Source organism: Perognathus longimembris, chromosome 11 (genome assembly GCF_023159225.1).
Source record: "Perognathus longimembris pacificus isolate PPM17 chromosome 11, ASM2315922v1, whole genome shotgun sequence".
Classification (NCBI taxonomy): Eukaryota; Metazoa; Chordata; class Mammalia; order Rodentia; family Heteromyidae; genus Perognathus; species Perognathus longimembris.
In genome coordinates, this window is record NC_063171.1 from 4,538,372 (window position 1) to 4,562,998 (window position 24,627).

Consider the following 24,627-nt stretch of genomic DNA (forward strand, 5'->3'; position numbering starts at 1 on the left):
TCTTTTGCCCAGGCTGTATTCAGACCATGATCCTTCTCCTTTTGTAGCAGAGATTACAGGCGTGTGCTGCCCCCTGTGGCCTTCTTCTGTAGTGATGTAAGAGTTGATAGTCAACGTGATGACTCCTTTCAATGGAATCCTTACTCTTTCAGACATCGATGAGTGCAGCAATGGGGACAATGTGTGCCAGCGCAACGCAGACTGCATCAACAGCCCCGGCAGCTACCGCTGCGAATGCGCCACAGGCTTCAAGCTCTCGCCCAATGGCGCCTGTGTAGGTGAGCTGACTGGCCCAGAGTCCAATGGTATAGATTTCCCACACCGGAATGGCTCCATACTTTCCTATCCAGACAGCACCTTCCAGACTATTCCTAAAAAGACTGTCTCATGTGGTCCTTTAACCATAATGTTTAGATTATTTTGCTAAGAATAAAGGTCCTGTCAGTGGTTTCCCTAGGTTAAGATAGTATCCTTGAGATACCAATCAACCTGAAAAATTGCATGATTCAAAAAATAGACTTGGATTCATGAAAGCCTTGCTTATTTTGATTCAACCATAGTTATGGTTCATTTTCATCCTGTCAGTAATAATTAATAGCAGGTTAGAGAAACACATCTGTGAAAAATGAAAGGATCCTAATAAAAATCAGACTTGTTTGATGCGTTTTATTTTTAGATCGGAACGAATGTTTAGAAATTCCTAATGTTTGCAGTCATGGCCTGTGTGTTGATTTGCAAGGAAGTTACCAGTGCATCTGCCACAATGGTTTTAAGGCTTCTCAAGACCAGACCATGTGCATGGGTAAGAAGGACACTGCATTCTGGGGAAGGAAGTGGGGCTGAGGCTCGAGAATCAATTACAGATCCCATCGCAGGCCTTCAGTAACTGTCACGCATGTCTCGGCTGTGTGGAACTGTATAAGGCTTTGTGTAGTACAAATTTTGCAAGCAGGGACATGTCACAATATGCCCTTCAGGTAAGTGATTCTCAAGCTTTTTTGCTAGAAGATATTCACATAGTTTGACATGCACTCTAAGACACTCAAATTCTTGAGGAATTTACCACAATACCAGCTCCCCTTTACCCCTCAGTACACCCCCCCCCCAAGAAAACATCTTGAAATGTAAGGGAATTGTAAGTGTAACAGTATTAAAACCAAAATATGTGAACTTGAACTGAGCCCTCACTCTCAATTAGCTCATTTATTCCTGGTTAGCACTTTAGCACTTGAACCATGCCTCTAACACAGAGTTTGGCTAGTTAACTGGAGATGGAGTCTCTTAAACATTTCTTCTCAGGCTGGCTTTGAACCTTGACCCTAAATTCTGAGCCATCTGAGTTATTAGGATTATAGGCATGAGCCAGTAGTACCTATCTTAAAATGAATATAATGTATACATACATTATATACATACACACATTTTACATATTTTATTGAATGATAGAGGATTTATCACAGCGTTTTGTGGTTTTGCTCTTAAAATAATTACAGAAGTAAATATAGACAAACTCTATAAATATTCCCAGTAGCTACCATAAAGACTTCTTACATTATAGTAACATTCAGTGAGTGCTTGCTGAATTGAGAAGGAAGAAGTTTTCAAAGCCAGGTGAGCTAAATGCCTTGAGGAGTGACCACTCTCTACATCAGCTGTGCCTCTGCCAGTCCTCTCACTATGCTTTGCACCTAAAGGAGGAAAATCAAGTATAAAACTTGAATGTTGATGATAAGCATGTTCTTGGTATGAAAAAGGCTAAGGTATATTCAAGATACTGTCTTCATGAAGATTCAAATCACATTTTGGTAACAGAATTAATTTTCTTATGGCATATGTATGTAACCAAGAACATGTGGAAAATGTCTGCTCATACCTTGTCTCTTAAGGTACACCTCCACCACCACAATCACAATCATATTTCTACTACTATTTTCTCCCATAACAGCAGAAGAAATTAGCTGACTCTATGTAAAGGAAAACTGAAACTCTGATCCTCTTTGCATGAATTTTGTGAGATTCCATCTTTGCACATACTGAGAGAGTTTAATTCACCAAAACATATGTAGGTGATGATGTGGAAAGTTATATGGGGAAATGTGTTTCCACCTGACTAGTTCTTCCACTGCTGGTCAGGCTCCTCTGTAGACCTCCCTTATGCAGAGCTTTCTTGCAGCTTCCTTCCTGAAGAACAGGACCTGCACTGTAGTCTTAGAAGCCTGGGATTCAGTATAGGGAGTCTGCTCATCCATCTGGGAAAGGAATTGGCTATGTTCTTACTTCCATTGGTAGAAGAGGCTAATAAATTATGAACTCTTCATAAACTCCAGTTGGGATTCCACTACTTCATAAAATAAAAGATGATCAAGTTTATGTTTGTCTTTTTTTTTTCTTTCGCACCATTCCTGGGGCTTGAACTCTGGGCCTGGACACTGTCCCTGAACTTTTATGCTCAAAGCTATTTTTCTACTGCTTGAGCCACAGCTCTACTTCTGGCTTTGTTGGGTAATCAATTGGAGCTAAGAATCTCATGGACTTTTCTGCCCAGGCCAGCTTCAAACTGTAATCCTCAAATTTCAGCCTCCGGAGTAGCTAGAATTACAAGTATGAGTCTCTGACACCTGGCTTTGTTTTCTTGATCAAATGAAGTAGATACATTTCTAGGCAAGTGTTTATAATGATCAGTAGAATAAGTTGTTCTACTATCTCACAAGATTTATACTTAGAATTGATCTCAGATTTACTCATTAAACATTTCTCCTGGGCTGGGAATATGGCCTAGTGGTAGTGCTTGCCTCATATACATGAAGCCCTGGGTTTAATTCCTCAGCACCACATATATAGAAAAAAGCCGGAAGTGGGGCTGTGGCTCAAGAGGTAGAGGGCTAGCCTTGAGCAAAAAGAAGCCAGGGACAGTTTTTAGGCCCTGAGTCCACGCCCCAGGACTGGCAACAAAAACAAAACAAACATTTCTCCTGAAAGGAAGCTTATTTAGCCCAGTTTTGAGTGTTATATATGCCAGTAAGTCATTATATTCTATTTTCCTCCAAATTTTGTAATTTTGATTTTTTCTCTTATCTCAAATACATTTTGTCTTTACTACACACATACACAGACACATATCCACATATATATACATATATGTCTATATTTCTCTATATATGGGTCCTTAGTAACATGCCAGGAAAAAAGTAATTTGTAGGTAGAAAAAAAATGCAAAAGGTCAAATACTTTTTTTCCTAATAAGAGTTAAATCATGACAGGCACTGGTGGCTCATGCCTATAATCCCAGCAACTCTGGAAGCTGAGATCCCAGTTCAAAGCCAGCCCAGGCAGGAACATCCATTAGATTATTATCTCCAACTAATCACCAGAAAACCGGAAGTGGAGCTGTGGTTCATGTGGTAGAGTGCAGGCCTTTTGAAAAGAGTCCTAAACCCTGAATTCAAGCCCCACCACTGACAAAACAATAATAATAATTGAGTGATTTTGAGCAATTGTTTTTTTTTAGATGTTGATGAGTGTGAGAGACACCCATGTGGAAATGGAACTTGTAAGAACACAGTGGGATCCTACAACTGCCTGTGCTACCCGGGATTTGAGCTCACTCACAATAATGATTGCCTGGGTAAGTCCTCTCTCACATCTCTCTCATATCCACACAAGGTACTGGAATTAAAAAGTAAAACCAGACAACAAAGTTATATTTCAGTTGAAGATACAGGCCAAAAGAAACAAACTATCACTGACTAATTTCTCATCAACAGAAAATACTCAGTAGACTTTTTTTAAATCACTGAACCAGTCAATTTGGGGGAAAGGACATAACGAAAAGCATTGGAACTATTTATGGGTTATTTTTACCCTGTAGATAAGATTGAAGACTGTCTTTGTTTCAGTATATTTACAAGTATTTGTATCTGTCAATTCTTATTAATTCTCATTCAAATACCAATTCATGGTGACTACATTTCTGGATAGGTTTTCAATATATAGGCTTTTTAGCCTGTACTCATGTACAGATGTGACTTGAGGATTCATGGTGAGTGAGAGGGTCCTCAATTGTGTGGAGAAGAAAGTAGTAAAAATAACAGGCATATATGTTTGCCATGTGAACAAGGACACCATGTCAGCTCTTTGCAACATAACACCTTTTAACAACATGTCCCTATATGTGGAAGAAGTTGTTTTCTACCATGATGGGACATCTCCACTCAACTCCACCTCCTCATTTAACCTGACATGTCTTGCTATCAGTTTTCCTTAGATTTCCAAAGTCTGAAGTTGTGAAAAAGCTTAACATTTGGATGAGATTGGGCATTTTCTTCCAACTCAGACCTTCTCAGCTGTAGTTTCTTGCCATGGGCAAGGAGGAGTAAGGCACATAGCCAGCCACAACTCTGACCAAGAACAACCTTCACATTGTTGAGGCAATCACTCACATGTAATCAATCAACCCAAGCCTTAACTGATTAAAAGGAAAAAAAAACCTCTGCTGTGTGATTCCGGAGTTTTTCATTGAAGCTTATTTTTCCATATTTAGTATATTTCTTTGTCTTTTGAATATGGTCATCATTTGCAGGTGAACGATCTGAAAATTAATCATGTTAAATTCTATGTATCCTCTTGCTTTGGGCAATAAAAATTTTTTGTCTGGAAATAATTCAATGGAAATTGAAATTTTAAATAAAAGCTTCACCTTAAACATTCAACATTCTGCTTATAAATTTATGAGTTTCATTAATATCCACAGTGTATCCTTGTGACTGACATACAGTGTGGATCTGTATGAACTCAGTTACACAATCCTAGGCAGTGTTTCCTTGTAGATAAGGAATTTCTAATGTAGGATTTTGTAAATGTATGGTAGTATGTTGTTTCTTTAAGTGTTAGTAAAGCACTGTGTGTAACAGCTCTCTCTGAAAAGCTAATTCCCATTTGCTTTTAGACATAGATGAGTGCAGCTCCTTTTTTGGTCAGGTGTGCAGAAATGGACGGTGTTTTAATGAAATTGGCTCCTTTAAGTGTTTGTGTAATGAAGGTTATGAACTCACTCCGGATGGCAAAAATTGTATAGGTAAGAATCTAAACAGTAAGTAGTCTTTGTGATGTTTTGCTTTGTGAAATAATAGAAATACCTCCCCTGCCCTACACACAGACACTTACAAAACATACTTGGCAACTCATTCAAATATCATTTGATCATCATCTGAATAAGACAAATCAAGAGAATTAGTGACTTGCCAAATAAGACCTATCCAAAATGTCAGAAAATTTTGAAGAAATACTTGTGCCTAATGTCAATGAGAAAACCTTAGCTGAATTCATGTTATCATCATGTAACCGGACAGATGAATCTGTGCAACAGGTATCATTCATATCTAATTTACTTTTCTCTCTTCTTTCTCTCTTGAGATACTAACGAGTGTGTTGCCCTTCCGGGCTCTTGTTCTCCTGGGACCTGTCAGAATTTGGAGGGTTCCTTCAGGTGCATTTGTCCCCCAGGGTATGAAGTCAAAAGCGAGAACTGCATTGGTAAGACTAACCCTCAGCCTGATTGGGGTCCAGCAGCAGGGCACTGTGTGCTAAGGCCTCGCACAGACTCTGCAAATATGTAGAGTCTCAACCACTATAAGGTTGCTGACCTACGGAATTGAGCATAGAGCTGCTTACATCTGATTTATTGAACCATCACAAATGATTTGATGGTACAGTGGAAGCAATAAGAAAACAATCCTTTAGAAATGTAAGAGTTTACATGAACAGAAATTTTACGCTAGTCAAGGAATTTTTCATTGAGCTCTAATCTTTTTTCCAAATGTCAACAGAGACTTTCTACTAAATTTAAAGAGTGCCTACAAAAACTGTAATCTTTGGCACACAATTTAAATATTAAAAGTGTCTAGCATCCTAGAAATGTGAAGTAGGAAAGAAACCTTAATACTTGTACTGAGGCTCCTCCCCCATGCCTTGCCTTTGGGAAGGCCTGATGTCAACACAGAAAATATTAATCCATTTTTTGTCTTAACAGATGTTTTTCTGTTGAAACTCTTTCAGCACACAAGAGCACTGAAAGCACATCAAAAATAGGTTCCAAAATTGCCTGGTGGACATGACCAAGGCAGACTTTTCTACAGCTCACTTTATTTCTCTTTTATACAAATTATTTTTTACAGCCTTGTTGAAATTCAGAAGCACCAGCATCCTGGCACATTTTTTCTAATAGGAAAGAAATCACTCTGTTCTTTTTTCTGCCTGAATTTTGTAATTTACTCTGAGGTTATCTTGTAGTTGTAGTATTTAAAATAATAAGAATAGTAGCATTGTTTTAGGAGTTTAAGAGCCTTTGTTCCCACCATTTTCTTTTTTGTTATTTTACTCTTTTTTTCACTGTGGCCATGATTTCCCTCCTTGAGGAACATAACAGCAGTATCTTAGTCACTAAGGACAGAAATAAAAAATGTATGCGCTTCTTTGGATTAAATTACCTTGACTACTTTCTTGTCTTAGGGAAAGTATATTTCTAATTTGTTAATGTTTTATTCAATTTCAGGAGTGTTTTCCACTCTAACCATTGCACATGCTACATATATAAATGTACACTAGCAAATACTGAGCACTGTAGAGATTTAATTACATTAACAAATTCACTCACTGTTCTGCAGATATAAATGAATGTGAAGAGGATCCCAACATTTGCCTTTTTGGTTCCTGTACCAATACTCCAGGGGGCTTCCAGTGTATCTGCCCCCCTGGCTTTGTGCTGTCTGATAATGGACGGAGGTGCTTTGGTAAGCTGTGCCCTGGCCTCTCTTCCCTAGGTCACTCTTACAAACCACAAAGCTAGATGGTAAACCATCACACTGGTGTTCATCATGGGAAAGTTTATGTCACTAGTAAATCCATCATTAGAGCTCTCAAAAGTGAAAGCAATGAATTGATGCTGTCTCTACATTTTTTTAAGACTATGCTAAAAGAAAAAGATTATCCTGGTTTACCATCTACATTTTTTAGATATTTTGTTTTTGGTGTTTTAATATTGGTAGATAACTTTCTTCTGGTCTGATCACTTTGATAAGTGAATGTAATTTCTCAAATTTCATAAGCACATTATAAATAATGTAAATGCTTTGAAACAATTAAGTGAAATTGTATAAACAAGTCAATTTAAATTGGCACAAGAAAAACAAGACCTGTGAATCTAATCCATATCACATGTTCTGTCAGAAACAGAGTTACATACAAATTATTCCATCTGTTAAATGACCAATAAAGAGTCCTGTTATGTTGGTTTTCTTAATACTTCCTAGATACTCGCCAGAGTTTCTGCTTCACAAATTTTGAAAATGGAAAGTGTTCTGTACCCAAAGCTTTCAACACCACAAAAGCAAAATGCTGCTGCAGTAAAATGCCTGGAGAAGGATGGGGGGACCCCTGTGAGCTGTGCCCTAAAGATGATGAAGGTAAGGGCAACAATGGAAAGACATCTGCAAGGATTTAAAATGTTCAGAGTCAATTTGACATATGACTTATGAATATGTTGAGGGTTAAAATGTTCCCTCAGCTATCAGTTTTGATAGTTGAGTGAGCCCTCAGTCTGAAAGACCTCATTCAACGACTGTGTACAACACATTTAAGCCGAGTTACTCTTTTACTTATTTTTCCTCCAAGTTTGGGATTACTTGCTTTCAAAAGAATAAGTTGGAAGGGTATAGGGCAGATGATGCAAGAGGGGAATGGGAGTTATATTCCAGGTTGCTGCAAAAGCCCCACATGGGTATCTCGAAGATGTAACTGGGTTTGTTCCCCAGCACCACACACATACACACACACACACACACACACACACACACACACACACACACACACACAATGTCCTCTGTGTGTGTGCTTCTAAAAATATAACTTTAAGTTCTGAAAAGTTGAATCCACATAGTAACTGTTTGGGGTGGGGGAGAGGGTGTGGATCCAGATGCCTCTGGATGTAGTTGGTACCCATGAATTGTTGAATAATTCCTGACAAAATCAAATTGCTGGGTCTGTAGGCAGGAATGGTTTTCGTATATAAAGTGCTCTTTGGGGCTGCTCAGAGTTAAATGAAGAGATAGGAGAAACCAGAAAGAACCTTGTAAGGAGAAGCTCTGGTAGCCTTCTCTCAATATGCCTTTGAAATAAATCAGGAAAATAGAATATTCTTCTTAAAGACAGCTTCATAGAAGAAAATAAATGCAATTTCATGTCTGCTGGTAACTGGTCCTTACCTGACTTTTCACTAATGGAGTGTGTATATTTCTCTGTAGTTGCATTCCAGGATTTGTGTCCATATGGCCATGGAACTGTCCCTAGTCTTCATGATACACGTGAAGGTATGTTCTGATACATTTTATTCTTATAGACACATCTATTTAAATTTATTGCCTTTCATTTTATAATCTGTATTTTTTTTACTGTATAGCATATCATACACTGTAGTTCGTATATGCACATAATATTTATGAGTCATATGTATTCCATACATAAGACCATATGATGAGATGGATGATTCATTGATTTTTAAACCAATTTTGAATAAATACTCCTAGTATGTCTGTTTATGCAAGGAAGTTGATGCGCAGTTTTATATTCTAGATGTCAATGAGTGTCTAGAGAGCCCAGGCATTTGTTCAAATGGTCAGTGTATCAACACGGATGGATCTTTTCGCTGTGAATGTCCAATGGGATACAACCTTGATTACACTGGAGTGCGATGTGTGGGTGAGTGTTGGCCCCATCTACAGGGTTTATCATATCCAGAATATTCTGGAAAAGATATGTCTGATAGTAGGAATGGTGTTTGGATCAGCATACCAAGATTAGTAATAGAAAAGTTTCTTTCTTCACCTGTCCTTCATTTTCTAAACTGACCTAGAGAGAGCTGCCCAACCTCTGCCTTCAACCAAATGTACAAACTAGGATGTCTCTAGAGACTCAGAGTTGCCCATACCTCTAACTGGGAAAGATGTCTATTTCACTTTTTGTCTTTCCTTGCCTTCTCTTGAAGGAGAAGAACACATTCATCCACTGGCTTTGCAATCACTAAGGAGAGTATTGCCCTGGACAGGAGGTGTGTTTGCATGTGTCATAGAGTTACAAACATAGGAAGCCAGCCAGACAGGACCAAGAGGGAACAAGGGTGAATGTGTCCTTCTCAGATCCTGTGAATACCTGAATGGCAGTGTAGGTATTCATGAGAATGTTGCTTTCAAACTAAAATTTCTCCAAGCTTTATGACACTTTCTTGTTCTTCTTTTTAGATACTGATGAGTGTTCAGTTGGCAATCCATGCGGAAATGGTACCTGCGCCAATGTGATTGGAAGTTTTGAGTGCAATTGCAATGAAGGCTTCGAGCCAGGACCCATGATGAATTGTGAAGGTAAGACATCCCTGTCTTTGGCTTTATTTCTTCTTGATATAAAATGTCACCTTTTTAATGTTTTGACATTTTATATGAGCCAGACATTCTGATGTTTATATTCATGAATATATTTGCTTTTGTGTTTGTGAGTAGTAATAAGAGCTATTGTAAACCCTTGTGTGATAATTCCAGCATGGAAGATGGGAGGGAGGCAACTCAAGAAGGTGGAATCTATTGTTTTATTTTCTCTGATGATTAGTTCTTCTGAATATTGCTTTAGAATATATGCTCTGGATATTGTGATTGCTACAATCTGGAGTAAGTTATATTACTTGGAAAATTGTTTCTGGTTTTGCCTTAGAAAGCAGTTAGCTTAGGTAGATATGAGAAAACTGGCAGGACTGTGGCTCAGATTTCAGCTGTGGTCTTTAAGCTTTAGTGACTAGCTTCCTCAATCTTGCCCCACACATGTGTGGAAGAGGCAGCAACATGGGCTGAGTATCCAATTAATAAATAAATAAAATGAATGAATGTATATAGTGTCTTTCTTCCCTGGCACTCTCCCTCTAATTTCCCTCACTTTTCAGCAGCTTTGCTTGACCCATGGTTATCTTTGATGGACAGAATCACAGAATGTTTCTGCTGGAAATTTAGCTACCTGGTGCCACCACTGCAGGATAATTTTCAGTAGAATAAGGGAAAAATATGGAAATTATTCTTTGCTTGTTGTTTGCCCTGAGTTTCAACTCAGCATTAAAACTTCAGGAAGTTCTGTCTTTTTTCCGGAGTTTTCAGCAGTTACTGGAGGATGATTTTTCTGGGAACCAAATTCTGCATAATAGAAGCAGTAGTTTTATTATCTTCTTTCTGTATATGGCTGTCAAGAAATTTCCATAGTGTTTCTTTAAACAGCTAGTTAAAGCTTAAGCTAAGCATATGCCTGCCCATCTCTTTAATCAGACATCAATGAATGTACCCAAAACCCACTGCTCTGTGCCTTCCGCTGCATGAACACCTTTGGGTCCTATGAATGCACATGCCCCATCGGCTACGCGCTCAGGGAGGACCAGAAGATGTGCAAAGGTAGGACCGTGGACAGAAGGGTAATAAGGAGTTTATTTACCAAGTAGGGATATTTGTTAATGTTGTCATACTTCTCAGCTGTCTTCTTAAAGAGCATTGTAGAAATAATGTGGCAGTATTTTGCAGGTAGATTACTAAACCTAGATAACAGGACAGCTGATGATTTAGATAGTCGAATCAGAGAAGTGAAGATGAATTGCTTCTCATTGAAGCAAAGATGGCCCTTTGCTGAATGTATAATTAAGGTCTATGCTGAAATGTAGACATCAGCAATACACCCAACCTGTAGAAAGAGAAGGGCTCCTCATTTTTTTGTCATCATGTAACATCTTAACAGAAAGAAGACCAAAAATGGACTTAAAATTGCTAACATATAGCTTGCTTGCTCCACAAAATATCCTTTCTTTGTTTGTTTTCTATTAACAATGTGTGACAGATCTGGATGAGTGTGCAGAAGGTCTGCACGACTGCGAATCCAGAGGCATGATGTGTAAGAACCTGATTGGCACCTTCATGTGCATCTGTCCCCCGGGGATGGCCCGCAGGCCTGATGGAGAAGGCTGTATAGGTAAGCGCTGAAGGACCACGTATGCTTCAGTGATGCGCTGAGGCTGAGCCATGTATACATGACACTATTCCCAAGACATTTTAACGGGAAGCTGTGTCAAGGCTACCACTAGCTTTTGTCTGTCTCAGGTCCATGCAAGAACACTAGGTTCTGGATAGTGTAATTGAGAATATATGCCTTTCTGTTTTCTGATTCTGTGTCCTGAAAATCTAAAATGCAAAATATAGAAGTAGAGGAAAGCTCCTTGAAAGCTTATATTACATATAAGTGGGAGATAATGGTCTCATTTTATGTTCTTATGAATGAGCAAAATATATAAAGAAGGAGCTAATCATTTTAGTACAATTGAGGTATCTTTGTGACTTGGAAGTAGAGTTGTGATTTTACAAAAGGTATCAGAGTCTTGTGCTAGGTAAGCTGATATAGCATCATATTCATCATCTCAGCATTTCTTCCTGACCTTCTTCCTACTCAACAATGTTAACTGAAAACTCCTGTCCCTTCCTAATGGAAAAAGAGGGGTAAGGATTTCCATGAAGTTAAAAACCCAGGATTCTGGTTGAAGCTAGAAGACTTCAAAATGATTTAATCCTCAGTTCCTCACCATATATAGTGAAAAAAATTTTATCTGTATTACTGGAAGAAATATAGAGCCTAGCCCTGAAACCGTATGACCCTATAAAGTTAGCTCTTCAAATAAAACATCAGGGAGGCATTTTATCTTAGAAAGTTTCATTGTCAAAAGACACTATGAAAAGATGTCTTTTGTAAGGCCAGATTTGCTTATATCTATAAGAGGAAGGTTAAGACAGGGATCTCAACTTCCAGGCCAGTCTAGGCTACATGGTGAAACAGAGAGGCATGGAGAGAAGAGATAATGAGAAGTGGCAGGAGGAAAAGGAAAAAGAAAGAAAAGGAGGAGCAGGAAGAGGAGAAAAGGAAGAGGGAAAGGAAACATGAGGAGAAGCAGAAGGAAAGGCTAAGAAGAAAGAAGGGAGGAGGAAAAACAGAAGGAACCAGAATACAAGTTCTGGAACCTGACCCTCAAGCTTCTCACTATACCTTACTGGTAGTTGAAACTTCTGTAAAACATTTTTGACCACTAGAAAAGTCCTTTCAGAAAACTTCCATTAAAAAAGAGCTAGGGTATTATTATAACTAAAATATGTTTACAAAAGTAAGGATAAAAAAATCCACAATAAAATAATGAAAATTCTAAGTGCCTGAAATTGGAATGCAACCAAAGTACTCAAAAAAGTCAATTACTATAAAAAAAGTAAACTATTACAAGCCAAGGAAATTATGCCAGAATCTAAAACCTTACAAGCTTAAGGAAATTATGCCAAAATCCAAAAACTCTATAAAGAAAACTGTAAACTTAATCAGAGATGGTAACGTGTCTATGTAATTTCTTTTTTTTTTTTTTTTTGACCAGTACTGGGGCTTGGACTCAGGGCGTGAGCACTGTCCCTGGATTCTTTTTGCTCAAGGCTAGCACTCTGCCACTTGAGCCACAACACCACTTCTGGCCGTTTTCTGTATATGTGGTGCTGGGGAATTGAACCTAGGGCCTCATGTATGGGAGGCAAGCACTCTTGCCACTAGGCCATCTCCCCAGCCCCTATGTAATTTCTTATAACCCAGGAATTATTTCATAAACAAATAAATGAATAAAATGTAATAAAAGTAGTAAAAATACCAAGGTCATTATTTTTAATGAAAATTACTACAGTATAAATGTTTTTGGATTCATTAACTCTTTTAAAATATAATTTAGAGAAAGGGAGGTTTATTTTAAAGATCAATAAAGTGGAATTTTTGTTGGTTTTTATTTTATTTTTGCAAGCACTTGGTCTCAAACTCAAAGACCTAAAGCTTTTACTTGTCTTTTTCTCAAGACTGGAGCTCTACCACTTGAGCTATGCCTTTACTTCTGGCTTTTTGCTGCCTAATTAAAGGTAAGAGTTTGATGGACTTTTCTGCTTAGGCTGGCTTCATAAACCTGGATTCATAGATTTGAACCTCTTGAATAGCTAGATTTATAGGTATAAGTCACCAGCCCCAAAGGACCAATGGATTTTTTTCGTTTTCTTCCCAAAAAATTTTAGAAATACAGTATAAGAGGAGAGTGCTGAACTGTCGTTATGTAAAAAATGAGGTAGTTGCAAGTGACTTTGAAGAGCAAAGTGAAATTGCAAATAAAAACATTTAAGAGTCTTGAGCTTTTGACAGATTGCCCAGTTTTGTAAAACTCATACAGCAATCTTAGACTAGAGGATAGATAGCAATACCGGTGAATGAGAAAAGTCAGGGTGTTTTATAGTGTTTTATGGTTTTCAGTCTTACAAGGTGAAAATGGGAGAAAAGCTAGTGGCATTTTGGTTAATTCCCACCAGCTAGTTTAGACATGGTAGCTTCTTCAGGCAAGGCAGTAAGGAGGAGGGGAAAGAAGCAGCCACAGGAGACTCTGAAGACTCCAAGAACTTTGCTTAAAGGCACACTGACCTCCTCCATTGTCATGAAAGCCTGAACACAATTCCTCAAGAAAAGTTAGCATAACAGAAATGCTAAAGGAAATGTTCAAGAAATATCCTCAAGAAAAGTCAGCATAACAAATGCTAAAGGAAATGTTCAAGAAATAAGATTGGAAACCGTAAAGTGTGCCTAGTTTGGTATTAGTGAACTACTTAACATCAGGTAGCAGAATTAGAGAAAAGTATTCAAAGATGCATAATTTGTACCAGTCTACAGATAATGTCTATATAATAGAGACAAAGGTATTAAAAACATAAATATGCAAACTCAACCAAGAGTAAAAGGATTTAGAGCAAAATACTCAAGGCATATCATTAAATAGAAATTCAAATAGATACAAGAGATTGAAAAAGAATAAAAAAAACAGTATCAAGAAATGGTGCCAGGGGGCTGGGGATATGGCCTAGTGGCAAGAGTGCTTGCCTTGTATACATGAGGCCCTGGGTTCCGATTCCCCAGCACCATATATACAGAAAATGGCCAGAAGTGGCGCTGTGGCTCAAGTGGCAGAGTGTTAGCCTTGAGCAAAAAGAAGCCAGGGACAGTGCTCAGGCCCTGAGTCCGAGGCCCAGGACTGGCCAAAAAAAAAAAAGAAAGAAATGGTGCCAGATGCCAGTGGCTCACACTTGTAATCCATACTGAGGATCACGGTGCAAAGAATCCCTAGGCAGCAGAGTCCATGAGACTCCTACTTCAGTTAAGCCCCAAAAAAGTTGAAAGTTGATCTGTGATTCAAGTGGTAGAATGCTAGGCTTGATCAAGAAAGCTCAGGAACAGTGCCCAGGTTCTGAGTTCAAGCCCCAGGTCTGACACCAAGAAGAAAGGGAGGGAGGGAAGAAGGGAGGGGTCAGGGAGGAAGGAAGGAAGGAAGGAAGGAAGGAAGGAAGGAAGGAAGGAAGGAAGGATTAGCAAAGCTCAGGGAAGACAGAAACCTACCACAGCAATTAGTGTTACATTATAAATAACAGAGTAGAAGTGACTGAAAGCAGCATCAGAAATGTTGATCTGAAAGCAATCAATAAGATGGTGATTGAGAGGGAAGACAATGAAATATAAAATATGTGTATTAACAAAGTACCTTCTCCCCAAAAGAGAAAACTAAACAAATAAAACAATAAAAAATTGCTCAAATATATTTGAGCATTTGTGGAAGAAATTCTTGTAAAAACAAAGCATTTACATCACAAAAAAGCTCATTGCCTCAAAAACTATTACAGAACAGCCATTATATTATTTATAATTATATTTATTAAATACAATGTTTATGATGCTGGGGATATGATAATAACTACATGACAAATTCCTCCCTTTCAAGTAGTTTATATTCTGGTCTTGCAGAAGCAGGCATTGAACAAATAAACCAGCATGATAATTTCATGGAGTATTAATAAGCCTTTCCAGGAAAGTAAGATTTCATGATTAGGTAGAAGCTACTTTAGAATATACTTCAAGGACATCATCTCTGAAGAGATGACACTGGATCTGTGACCTAGAAATGAAAAATACAGAAAAAGCAAGAACAAAGTGGCAGAAATGAAAGCCAGCATAGCTGATTATATAATCTGCTAGCTCTGACCCCAGGCAAATGGGTTTAACTGTGTGCTTCAGATTCCTTAGGTAAAGCAACTTGCAAATGAGAGCCCTAACTCATAGAACTGTTGGCATGCTTCAACTCAAAGACTGTGTAAAGTCTGTAAGACAGTACTCAACAGATAGGAAATTTTAATTCAATATATGTTATTGTTACAGTTAATTTATATTTTTAGGGATCTCTGCCTGCCTTTAATGATACAGAGATCGAAGCAGTAGCTTCGTTCAGGTGATTTTTCTAAAAAGCATCCAGATCAGAGGCTCAAAAACAGGCCAGAGTAGTGTGGGAAGGAAATTATGTAGACAGATTCAGAATCTTTGTTGAAGATTTTATCAGCGCATGGGATCTGCTAATGGACCAACTGGATATGGTGAATGAAACAAAAGTTTATGAAAATCCAGCAGGATTCTTACTTGAATAAGTGATTAAATAAGGTCACTATTTTACTATTAAGTGATATGAAAGAACCTGGAAAAGCCAGGTTTGTTTGGGAGTACAAAAGAACCAATGTTCTAGAGCCAGACACTGGTGGTTTGTGCCTGTAATACTAGCTACTCACAAAACTGATATTGAGGATCATGGTTCAGACAGAAAAGTCCATGAGACTTATATCTCCAATAAAATACTCAAAAGTCAGAAGTAGTCTTGTGGCTCAAGTGGCAGAGTGCTAGCCATGATCAGAAGAAGCTTAGGGACAGTGCTCAGGCCCTGAGTTCAAGCCCCACAACCAGAAAAAAAAATCAAGCTCACTTTAATCCTAGCTTTCAGGACAGTGATGGAAAATAACATAAAATTATAAGTTCTGTTTTAATCATGTAAAGTGACCAAAACTCTACAGAATGTTTGAAAGCCTAAATGTACTTTCCCAAGGAAAGAAAGTGTGACAGAATTGTTAGGAAAATATTCATACAAGAAGTAAGATTGGAAAGTGGTATTACCAAATATGTATGAGCCAGATATGTAATTTGTTGGCCAATGTATGGTGTTTTAAAAAGTCATTCAATGCATCAGTATCAGGAGAGAGATAATAGAGAGCAGAAATTGTGATCTAGGGATCTAGGGCCTTGAAATCTCAGCACTTGAAAGTCAGAGGCAGAAGAATTGTGAGTTCAAAGTCTATGTAATGAGACTATATAATGAGACCCTGTCTCAAAAACACAAATAGGCTGGACACTGGTAGCTTACACCTGTAATCCTAGCTACACAAGAGGCTGAGATCTGAAGATCAAGGTTCAGAGCCAGGCCAGGCAGGAAAGTCTAACAGACTCTTATCTCCAATTAAAACCAGAAAACGAGAAGTGGAGCAGTGGCTCAAAGTAGTGGAGCCCTAGCCTTGAGCCAAAGAGCTCAGGGACAGCCACAGGCCCGAGAGTTCAAGCCTCATGACCACAACCACCACAAACAACAAACAACAAAAAGAAGAAGAGGAGCTAAAAGTTATAGACAGGCAGCATGTTGTCTTGAGATACAGGAAACAGATTTTTCAAATAGTTAAGGAACATTGGATGGATAGAATAGATGAGTTACAGACAGAGTGTCAGAAATGAGAAAGTAGAAATCCTAATCATGGACCCTTTCAAGAAATTCCACCCTGAAGAGAATAAAGCTGCATTAAACACCTAGATACAATAAAGAGATTGTGTTTAAGTTGGAAGTTACTAGAAAATATATGTCAAGAAGGTGATTCCTACAATGGGAGACTTGTGAAGTCATTGCAGGCAATACAAAGTTCAAGTTCCAAGGTGGCCTTTGAGAAAACCCAGAGATACTTCAGCTGTTGGCAAAGAATGATGTGTGAGAGCTCTCCCTGCGGGTTCCCAGTAGGATGACATCTTGCATGGCTCGAGGTTGTGGTAGGCATTTTAGAGATGGGAACATTGTGAGGGAGGACCAGATGTCCACTGATGATTCGTGAGTGACAGCAAAACCCAGCGGCCTAGCGTGCAGGCATAGAGTGTTAGGCACAGTGTAGCTAGTGTGAGCAGTCATGGAAAAGAGCAACCGCAAGTGAAAATGGCAGTCATTAGCAATCCTTTCTCAAACTTTCTCGCTTATTCTCAGTGTCAGTAGCCACAAAAGTAACCAAAGAATTTTAAGCACATCAAATTATCTTTCAAATCTAAAAGATTTATTTTCCATCAGCACTCAGACTGTATATCCAGCAGGATCTGTTTGAGTAAAAAGAAAAAATCAGACATCATAAAGCAGACTAAAATGGAAATCAAAATAAAAATAGAATGACGTTAGCAAAAGAGATTAGATCATGATAGCAGAATTTACAGCCTTGAGTCCTAAAAATAATATTTTAATTTATTACTTAGCTCATTCATTTTATATATACATTTAAATGTTTTTCTAAAAGAATTTTTTTAAAAATATCCATACCAAGGCTGGGGATATGGCCTAGTGGCAAAATTGCTTGCCTCGTATACATGAGGCCCTGGGTTCAATTCCCCAGCACCACATACAGAAAATGGCCAGAAGTGGCGCTGTGGCTCAAGTGGCAGAGTGCTAGCCTTGAGCAAAAAGAAGCCAGGGACAGTGCTCAGGCCCTGAGTCCAAGCCCCAGGACTGGCCAAAAAAAAAAAAACACAAAAATATCCATACCAAGACATAAAGGACAATGAAAATGTATAAAGCTTCCAGAGAGAAAAATACTTCCTGCCAATGAGCAGAAACACTGAGTAAAAGAAAACAACTGTTCTCAGGAAAAATAATTGTGAATTAGAATCCTATCTTAAAAGATATGAGAAAAATTGAAAAATGATATTGCCAGAAATATATTTCGGGATTTATTTGCCACTCATACTGCACCTTATCTAAAACTTACTAAACGTATACTTTAATGCTTTTAAAGTATTAACTAAAAGGTAATAATATATGTAAAGCAGTGATCTCATAAACCAGTCAACTTGATTATTTAGTTCAAATGTACATTGATGGCACAGTACAAACTTTAATCATTCACATTTTGTGGATCACATGACCATGTCAGATGGTACTGGCTAAGAGAAGTAAATCCTTCCAGAGATCCTTGTGATGGTCAGAAGCTGTTGAGGTAGATACTACATGATACTGGTTAACAAATGGACATCAACAGTGCATGTGAAAATTGTAACAATAGTTCCCACTTGAAGAACAGAAAAGTGATTGTAATTTCCAAACATAAATTAGGGGACAAGACTGACCTAACAAAGTCGAAAGAAGAGGACAGTAAATATAAAACAACATAAAGTGATGGGTAAGAATCAAATTGTGATAGATATAAATAGTTTAAATTTCTAGTTAAATAATGAATGTCTTTCTTCCAATTCCGAAAATTGGATGGGTGGAGAGAAAATACTATGATAAGAAAAGGCCTATCTGGAAAGAGAGCAATGGAAGGGGTGAAATGAACCAAGCTGCATTGTGCTCATAACCTGGCATGTTGAAAGGAAACCCCTCTGTATACTACTTAACTTTTTTTTTTTTGGCCAGTCCTGGGCCTTGGACTCAGGGCCTGAGCACCATCCCTGGCTTCTTCCCACTCAAGGCTAGCACTCTGCCACCTGAGCCACAGCGCCCCTTCTGGCCGTTTTTCCATATATGTGGTGCTGGGGAATTGAACCGAGAGCTTCATGTGTAGGAGGCACTCTTGCCACTAGGCCATATTCCCAGCCCCACTACTTAACATTTTTAAAAAGCATAAAAAGCACTTTATGAAACCAAGAGAAAATTAAAGATAAATTCATATCCAGACATGACCATTTTAAGCTTTATTCTATTTGTTTTTTGTTTTTGTCGGTTAGTAGGGCTTGAACTCTGGGCCTGGGTGCTGTCCCCATGCTCTTCATTCAGCTCAAGCCACAGCACCACTTCCAGTTTTCTGGAGGCTAATTGGAGATAAGTCTCAAGAACTTTCGTGCCAGAGTTGGCTTTGAACAGCGATTCTCAGATTTCAACCTCCTGAGTAGCTAGGATTACACCAGCCTCCTATTTGTTTTTTCATGAAGAAATTTTTTAAAAAGAGAGAACTCACTTATACGTCAGTGATTTACAAAGCTGCTCATTATTCATATTATTTGTCTGTTGAAGATGAAAATGAATGCAGGACCAAGCCAGGAATCTGTGAAAATGGGCGCTGTATTAATATCATTGGGAGCTATCGGTGTGAATGTAATGAAGGTTTCCAGTCAAGTTCCTCAGGCACTGAATGCCTTGGTAAGCTGATATGTGAATTATATTTTACTTGATAAATACGTATTCTGTGAGCTCAACTGTCCTATTTCCTGTTGTTTCCAGTTCAGATTGTCACAATAATCAGTCTTTTTGTAAAAAATCTTATCTACCAAGCAAACCCTCCAATCTGAGTAATCCACATATCTCTACCTAGAGTCATAGGACCTATTAAAATGACTTATTTGTATATGTGTATCTTGTATGTACATCAATGAGTAATGTAAATAACAGTCTTAAGTAGTCTTTCCAAAGTTAAGATTAATTAATCTCTGTGGAAAATATGACTTGAGTATGACTTACATCAGGGGATGATTGAATTCCAAAAGAAAATATTTGCAGTGTGAGGTAAGCTTCACAAATATTAATGCAAAGTAAATGTCACATTTTAAAAATGTAGGTAAGGTTAGCTTTTTACATTATATACAGAAAAACATGCTATAAAACATTTTCTTGGGGACACTGTAAATTTCTGACATTACACTGATGTTAAAATGCATACATTGTAACTATTGCTATTAATCATGTCAGCTAAAGAAGTATGCATAATAAAATGTAAGCAGACAGAGCAAGAGAAGGAAGACCAGGCTGTCACTCAATGTAGCCCAAAGAACTCATGGGTCACCTCTCAGTTTGTCCATGAAGTCAACTGCTTCAATTCCATATAATATAGACTCTTTGTCTACAGTGTAGCTCTTTATACTAAACAAGCAATCTTAGGAAATAGAAAGGATAACCTACAAGGAGAGTCTAATTTTCTGCTCGGTATTACAAAGCATTTCACTGGGGCACTTTGTAAAACCATACTCAAGACTTTCCTTCTTTCTATCAGACTGAGGCCAGATATTTTAACCATTGTTTTTAAATCTGGAAAATAACAAGAGATTCACTGAGTAAGTATCAAGCTCGTAACATACCCTAGGATTTGATTTTCACAAATCTTTGGAAGTACAAGTGTGGCTCAAATGATAGAAAGCCAGCCTTGACTTAAAAAAAAAAAAATAGCCAGCAAGAGGACGAGGTCCTTCGTTCAAACTCCAGTATCAGTCCAACAGCAACAACAAAACAGAGCCTGATACTCATTTCCTCATTAATTTTTTTCATTTCCTCATTTAATTTAAGTAGAAATAATTTAGTATTATTTTTCTCTTTCATTTGGATTTTATAGGAATGGTGATACATCATCATTTACATCATCACTTTGTCTAAAGGGAAAGATACTTACTGATACTTAAGTAAAGTATGGTATCTTTTTTTTGGTCAAATTTTGTAACGTATCTATAATGAAAGTCCCATGGGAACTTAGCTGCCAACACAACACATTAATTGTAGATTTCTCAGACAAAAGAATACTTATCTTTATAGGACTGGGAATATGGCCTAGCGGTAGAGTGCTTGCCTCACATACATGAAGCCCTGGGTTCAATTCCTCAGCACCACATGTATAGAAAAAGCCAGAAGTGGGCTGGGGATATAGCCTAGTGGCAAGAGTGCCTGCCTCCGATACACGAGGCCCTAGGTTCGATTCCCCAGCACCACATATACAGAAAACGGCCAGAAGCGGCGCTGTGGCTCAAGTGGCAGAGTGCTAGCCTTGAGCGGGAAGAAGCCAGGGACAGTGCTCAGGTCCTGAGTCCAAGGCCCAGGACTGGCCAAAAAAAAAAAAAGAAAAGAAAAGAAAAAGCCAGAAGTGGCACAGTGGTGGCTCAAGTGGTAGAGTGCTAGCCTTGAGCAAAAAGAAGCCAGGAACAGTGCTCAGGCCCTGAGTCCAAGCCCCAGGATTGGCAAAAAAAAAAAAAGGAATAATTATCTTTTAAAAAAATATTATTGCTAAGAAAGGAAGCCCTGGTGGGCCTGCTTGACCTGAAAGTATGAGGAAATGTCACCCAGCCTTGACTCTAGCTGCATCGCCATTTTTTCAGACAACCGGCAGGGACTCTGCTTCGCCGAGGTCTTGCAGACCATGTGCCAGATGGCTTCCAGCAGCCGCAATCTGGTCACCAAGTCCGAATGCTGTTGCGATGGTGGAAGGGGCTGGGGGCACCACTGTGAGCTGTGCCCACTTCCCGGAACTGCCCAGTACAAAAAGATATGTCCTCACGGCCCAGGGTATACCACAGATGGGAGAGGTAAGGAGGGGAGGAACTTCATGGATTTCACCCAGACATTGGATTTCATGGATCCAGGTTCATTTGAAGGAAATTAGGAACAGTGGTAGAATAATTACTACAACTACATATTTATTTGCTGTGTCTTTGTATATACATGTCAAAGGAATGCTTCTGGCTTACGCTTTCAGAATTATTGCAGATATATTCTTCATAGCAAACCTACAAGATTGAGTTTATTACATTTGAATATCCCCTATATTACACTCCACTTAACTGATGAGGGAAAGCAACTGAAGCACAAAGGTAACTATGCCTAATGTTCCCAAGAACACACTTTTTTTTTAAGGAGATAGTGGGCTCAAGAACATAATAAATCTGTGTGATCCCAAACTATACCTACCTTACGACAACCTACTACAAACTATACCTACCTTATTGAAATACATATTTCTGAGCCACAGGTGTAGCTCAGGGAATGGATTCCTGCATAGCAAGGACTCACTCCCAAGATCAAATCCCAGTACTACCAAAATACGTATATTAAAAATCTGTCTTATTTGCACATGTGTTAAGATTTCATTCTGTTTGCAGCAGAGTTCCAGAGCTAGCAAGTTTCATAATGCATTAATGGTTTCTATTTTTTATACAACCAACCCATGTTCTGAAAAATTTTCTTCTACTGTGAAGCAGATTGTCAGTTCTTTGCAAGACTCCTAACCAAAGCCATGTTTGGGGCTGTAATCCTAGCTAATCCAGAAGCTGAGATCTGAAGATTGAGGTTCCAAGCTCCAGGCAGTAAAGTCCAACCACTGAAAAAGCCCAAAGTGGAGCTGTATGTAGCTCAAGTGGTAGAGCTCTAGCTTTGAGCAAAATGCTCAGGAACAGCACCTAGGCTGAGTTCAGGCCCCAGGACAGACACCAAAAAATAAAAGAAAGGGGCTGGGGAGATAGCCTAGTGGCAAGAGTGCCTGCCTCGGATACACGAGGCCCTAGGTTCGATTCCCCAGCACCACATATACAGAAAAACGGCCAGAAGCGGCGCTGTGGCTCAAGTGGCGGAGTGCTAGCCTTGAGCGGGAAGAAGCCAGGGACAGTGCTCAGGCCCTGAGTCCAAGGCCCAGGACTGGCCAAAAAAAAATAATAATAATAAAAATAAAATAAAATAAAATAAAGCTATTCTTCATATAGTCTTACTAACACCAGTGTCAATTTGAGACCAAAAACTATGGGAAATTACCACAGACTCCAAATTAGTTACACTTCAAAGAGATAGAATTCTAGATTGCAAAAGGTAATCATAGACAATGAGGACTTTTTTATTTAAAAAAAATAAATTTACTTTACCCTTTCTTATTTCCATCACTGTAGATTTTCTTTCTCTTTTGTGTTGCCATTTCTTGAATAAGGAAATTGTTTGCTTATCATTTTTACTCTGCATCCTTACTACTTTTTCATTTATTGTTTGTTTTCCTGGTCCATAGATATTGATGAGTGTAAGGTAATGCCAAATTTGTGCACCAATGGCCAGTGCATCAACACTATGGGCTCATTCCGATGCTTCTGTGAGGTCGGCTACACCACAGACATCAGTGGAACCTCCTGCATAGGTAAGGCCAGGTGTCTGTATGGGGAGCTTGTCTACTATGTTGCCTGCAACACACTTGGGGTCAGTTTTGTCTCTGTTACAGGTCTTTGGAATACACATTTTTATTATCAACATGATGCCACTCCTCTTGATAATTTGGTAGCACAGTTCTTATCATGTGAGAGACAGAATTGTTCAATTCATCAACAAATGTCTAATCAGGAAAACATGAATCTTACAAAGTACATTTCCAGTAGTTTATATTTTCATTTAAACTTTACAAATGTGCATCTCATTTTTCTAGTGATGGAAAGGGCTTTGACTGTGAATATAAATATGCATTTTTCACTATCTTATATACAAAGCATACCAATTAAACATCTAAAATTTCTGTCTTATAGAACAGATTCAGTACAGAGTCCTTTGAATATTTTTCTGCTGCTTGTTCAATTTTTTATTGTCTCACTCCATTCTAACATGATTGAGAAGAAGGGAACTGGTATTTTTGGAGGTTTTTTTTTTTTTACAAAGTATTCAACTTAGTTTGAAAAAATATCCCCCCAATATTTTATCCTCTTATCTGGTATTTGATTAAATCACCTATTTCAATAGCAGGTGTACCTGGTATTAAAAGGCTAAGAAAACCAAAATGACCCTTTGTAAGTATTTACTCTGTAGATAGAATAAGTATGGGAGTGACAAACTGTTAATCATGAGTTTCCAACCCAAAATATTCTGTGAAGGAGATTGTGTTATTCAGTCAGAAAGGGAATGGCATATTCCAGTGAGGACTGTGCAAAGATGGCCTAACAAAGGGATTGTCTCTAAAGCTGTGAACATTGTGCAGGATGGGATAGGGTACTGGGTTTGTCCCACTGCTGGGACAAAAGAAAAGAGTGGCTGGAAACTGGAGGGAGCACGTGCTCAGAAGCTGCCCTGAGATGAGCTGTGACTTTTCATCCAGTGACTTAAACAGCCAGAGCACATTCTGGGGAGCAGGCGAAATTGAGATTAACCAGCCAAAAGATAGGGTAAGAGAGCTCACTGACAGGTTCTGAAGATAGCAGCATAGGCATTATAATATTTATTTTATTTGTAAAATGACCTACAAAGTATGTCATAGTACATTACTATAGTGAAAATTGTTCTGTGCATTATTGCTCTCTGGCTGGATCCCCTTTAAGTTAGGAAGGAAAGACAAAAAGAAAGAAGAGAGAAGTTAGACAGATGAGAGAGGTTGATTGTTTTCTTAACTAGAACTTCAATCTTCACATCACTTTTACATAGACCTTGATGAATGTTCCCAGTCCCCCAAACCATGCAACTTCATCTGCAAGAACTCAGAGGGGAGCTACCAATGCTCCTGTCCTCGGGGATATGTCCTTCAAGAGGATGCGAAGACATGTAAAGGTGAGTGGAAAGTCTGGAGCATCTATCTCTCCCCTATGAGATTCAGCTGTTAAATCATCAGGGATTGCTTCACACGCATCATCACTGCTTATATCTAGCTTCCCTGTGACTATTTCATCATTTGGAGAAAATGATGC

At 38.5% G+C, this 24,627-nt stretch overlaps 1 protein-coding gene across 1 annotated transcript in view; it reads left to right on the top strand.

The window, feature by feature from the left end:
- Positions 1-24,627, top strand: part of Fbn2 (fibrillin 2) — a 228,437-nt gene that overhangs the window by 188,715 nt on the left and 15,095 nt on the right. The window contains exons 44-59 of the mRNA XM_048357068.1: positions 153-278; positions 677-802; positions 3,509-3,625; positions 4,946-5,074; positions 5,413-5,532; positions 6,663-6,788; positions 7,308-7,460; positions 8,298-8,363; positions 8,626-8,751; positions 9,291-9,410; positions 10,353-10,475; positions 10,912-11,043; positions 19,244-19,369; positions 21,307-21,513; positions 22,977-23,102; positions 24,368-24,490. Coding sequence (XP_048213025.1) covers positions 153-278; positions 677-802; positions 3,509-3,625; positions 4,946-5,074; positions 5,413-5,532; positions 6,663-6,788; positions 7,308-7,460; positions 8,298-8,363; positions 8,626-8,751; positions 9,291-9,410; positions 10,353-10,475; positions 10,912-11,043; positions 19,244-19,369; positions 21,307-21,513; positions 22,977-23,102; positions 24,368-24,490 — 2,046 coding nt within the window. The remainder of the gene's footprint in view (positions 1-152; positions 279-676; positions 803-3,508; positions 3,626-4,945; positions 5,075-5,412; positions 5,533-6,662; positions 6,789-7,307; positions 7,461-8,297; positions 8,364-8,625; positions 8,752-9,290; positions 9,411-10,352; positions 10,476-10,911; positions 11,044-19,243; positions 19,370-21,306; positions 21,514-22,976; positions 23,103-24,367; positions 24,491-24,627) is intronic.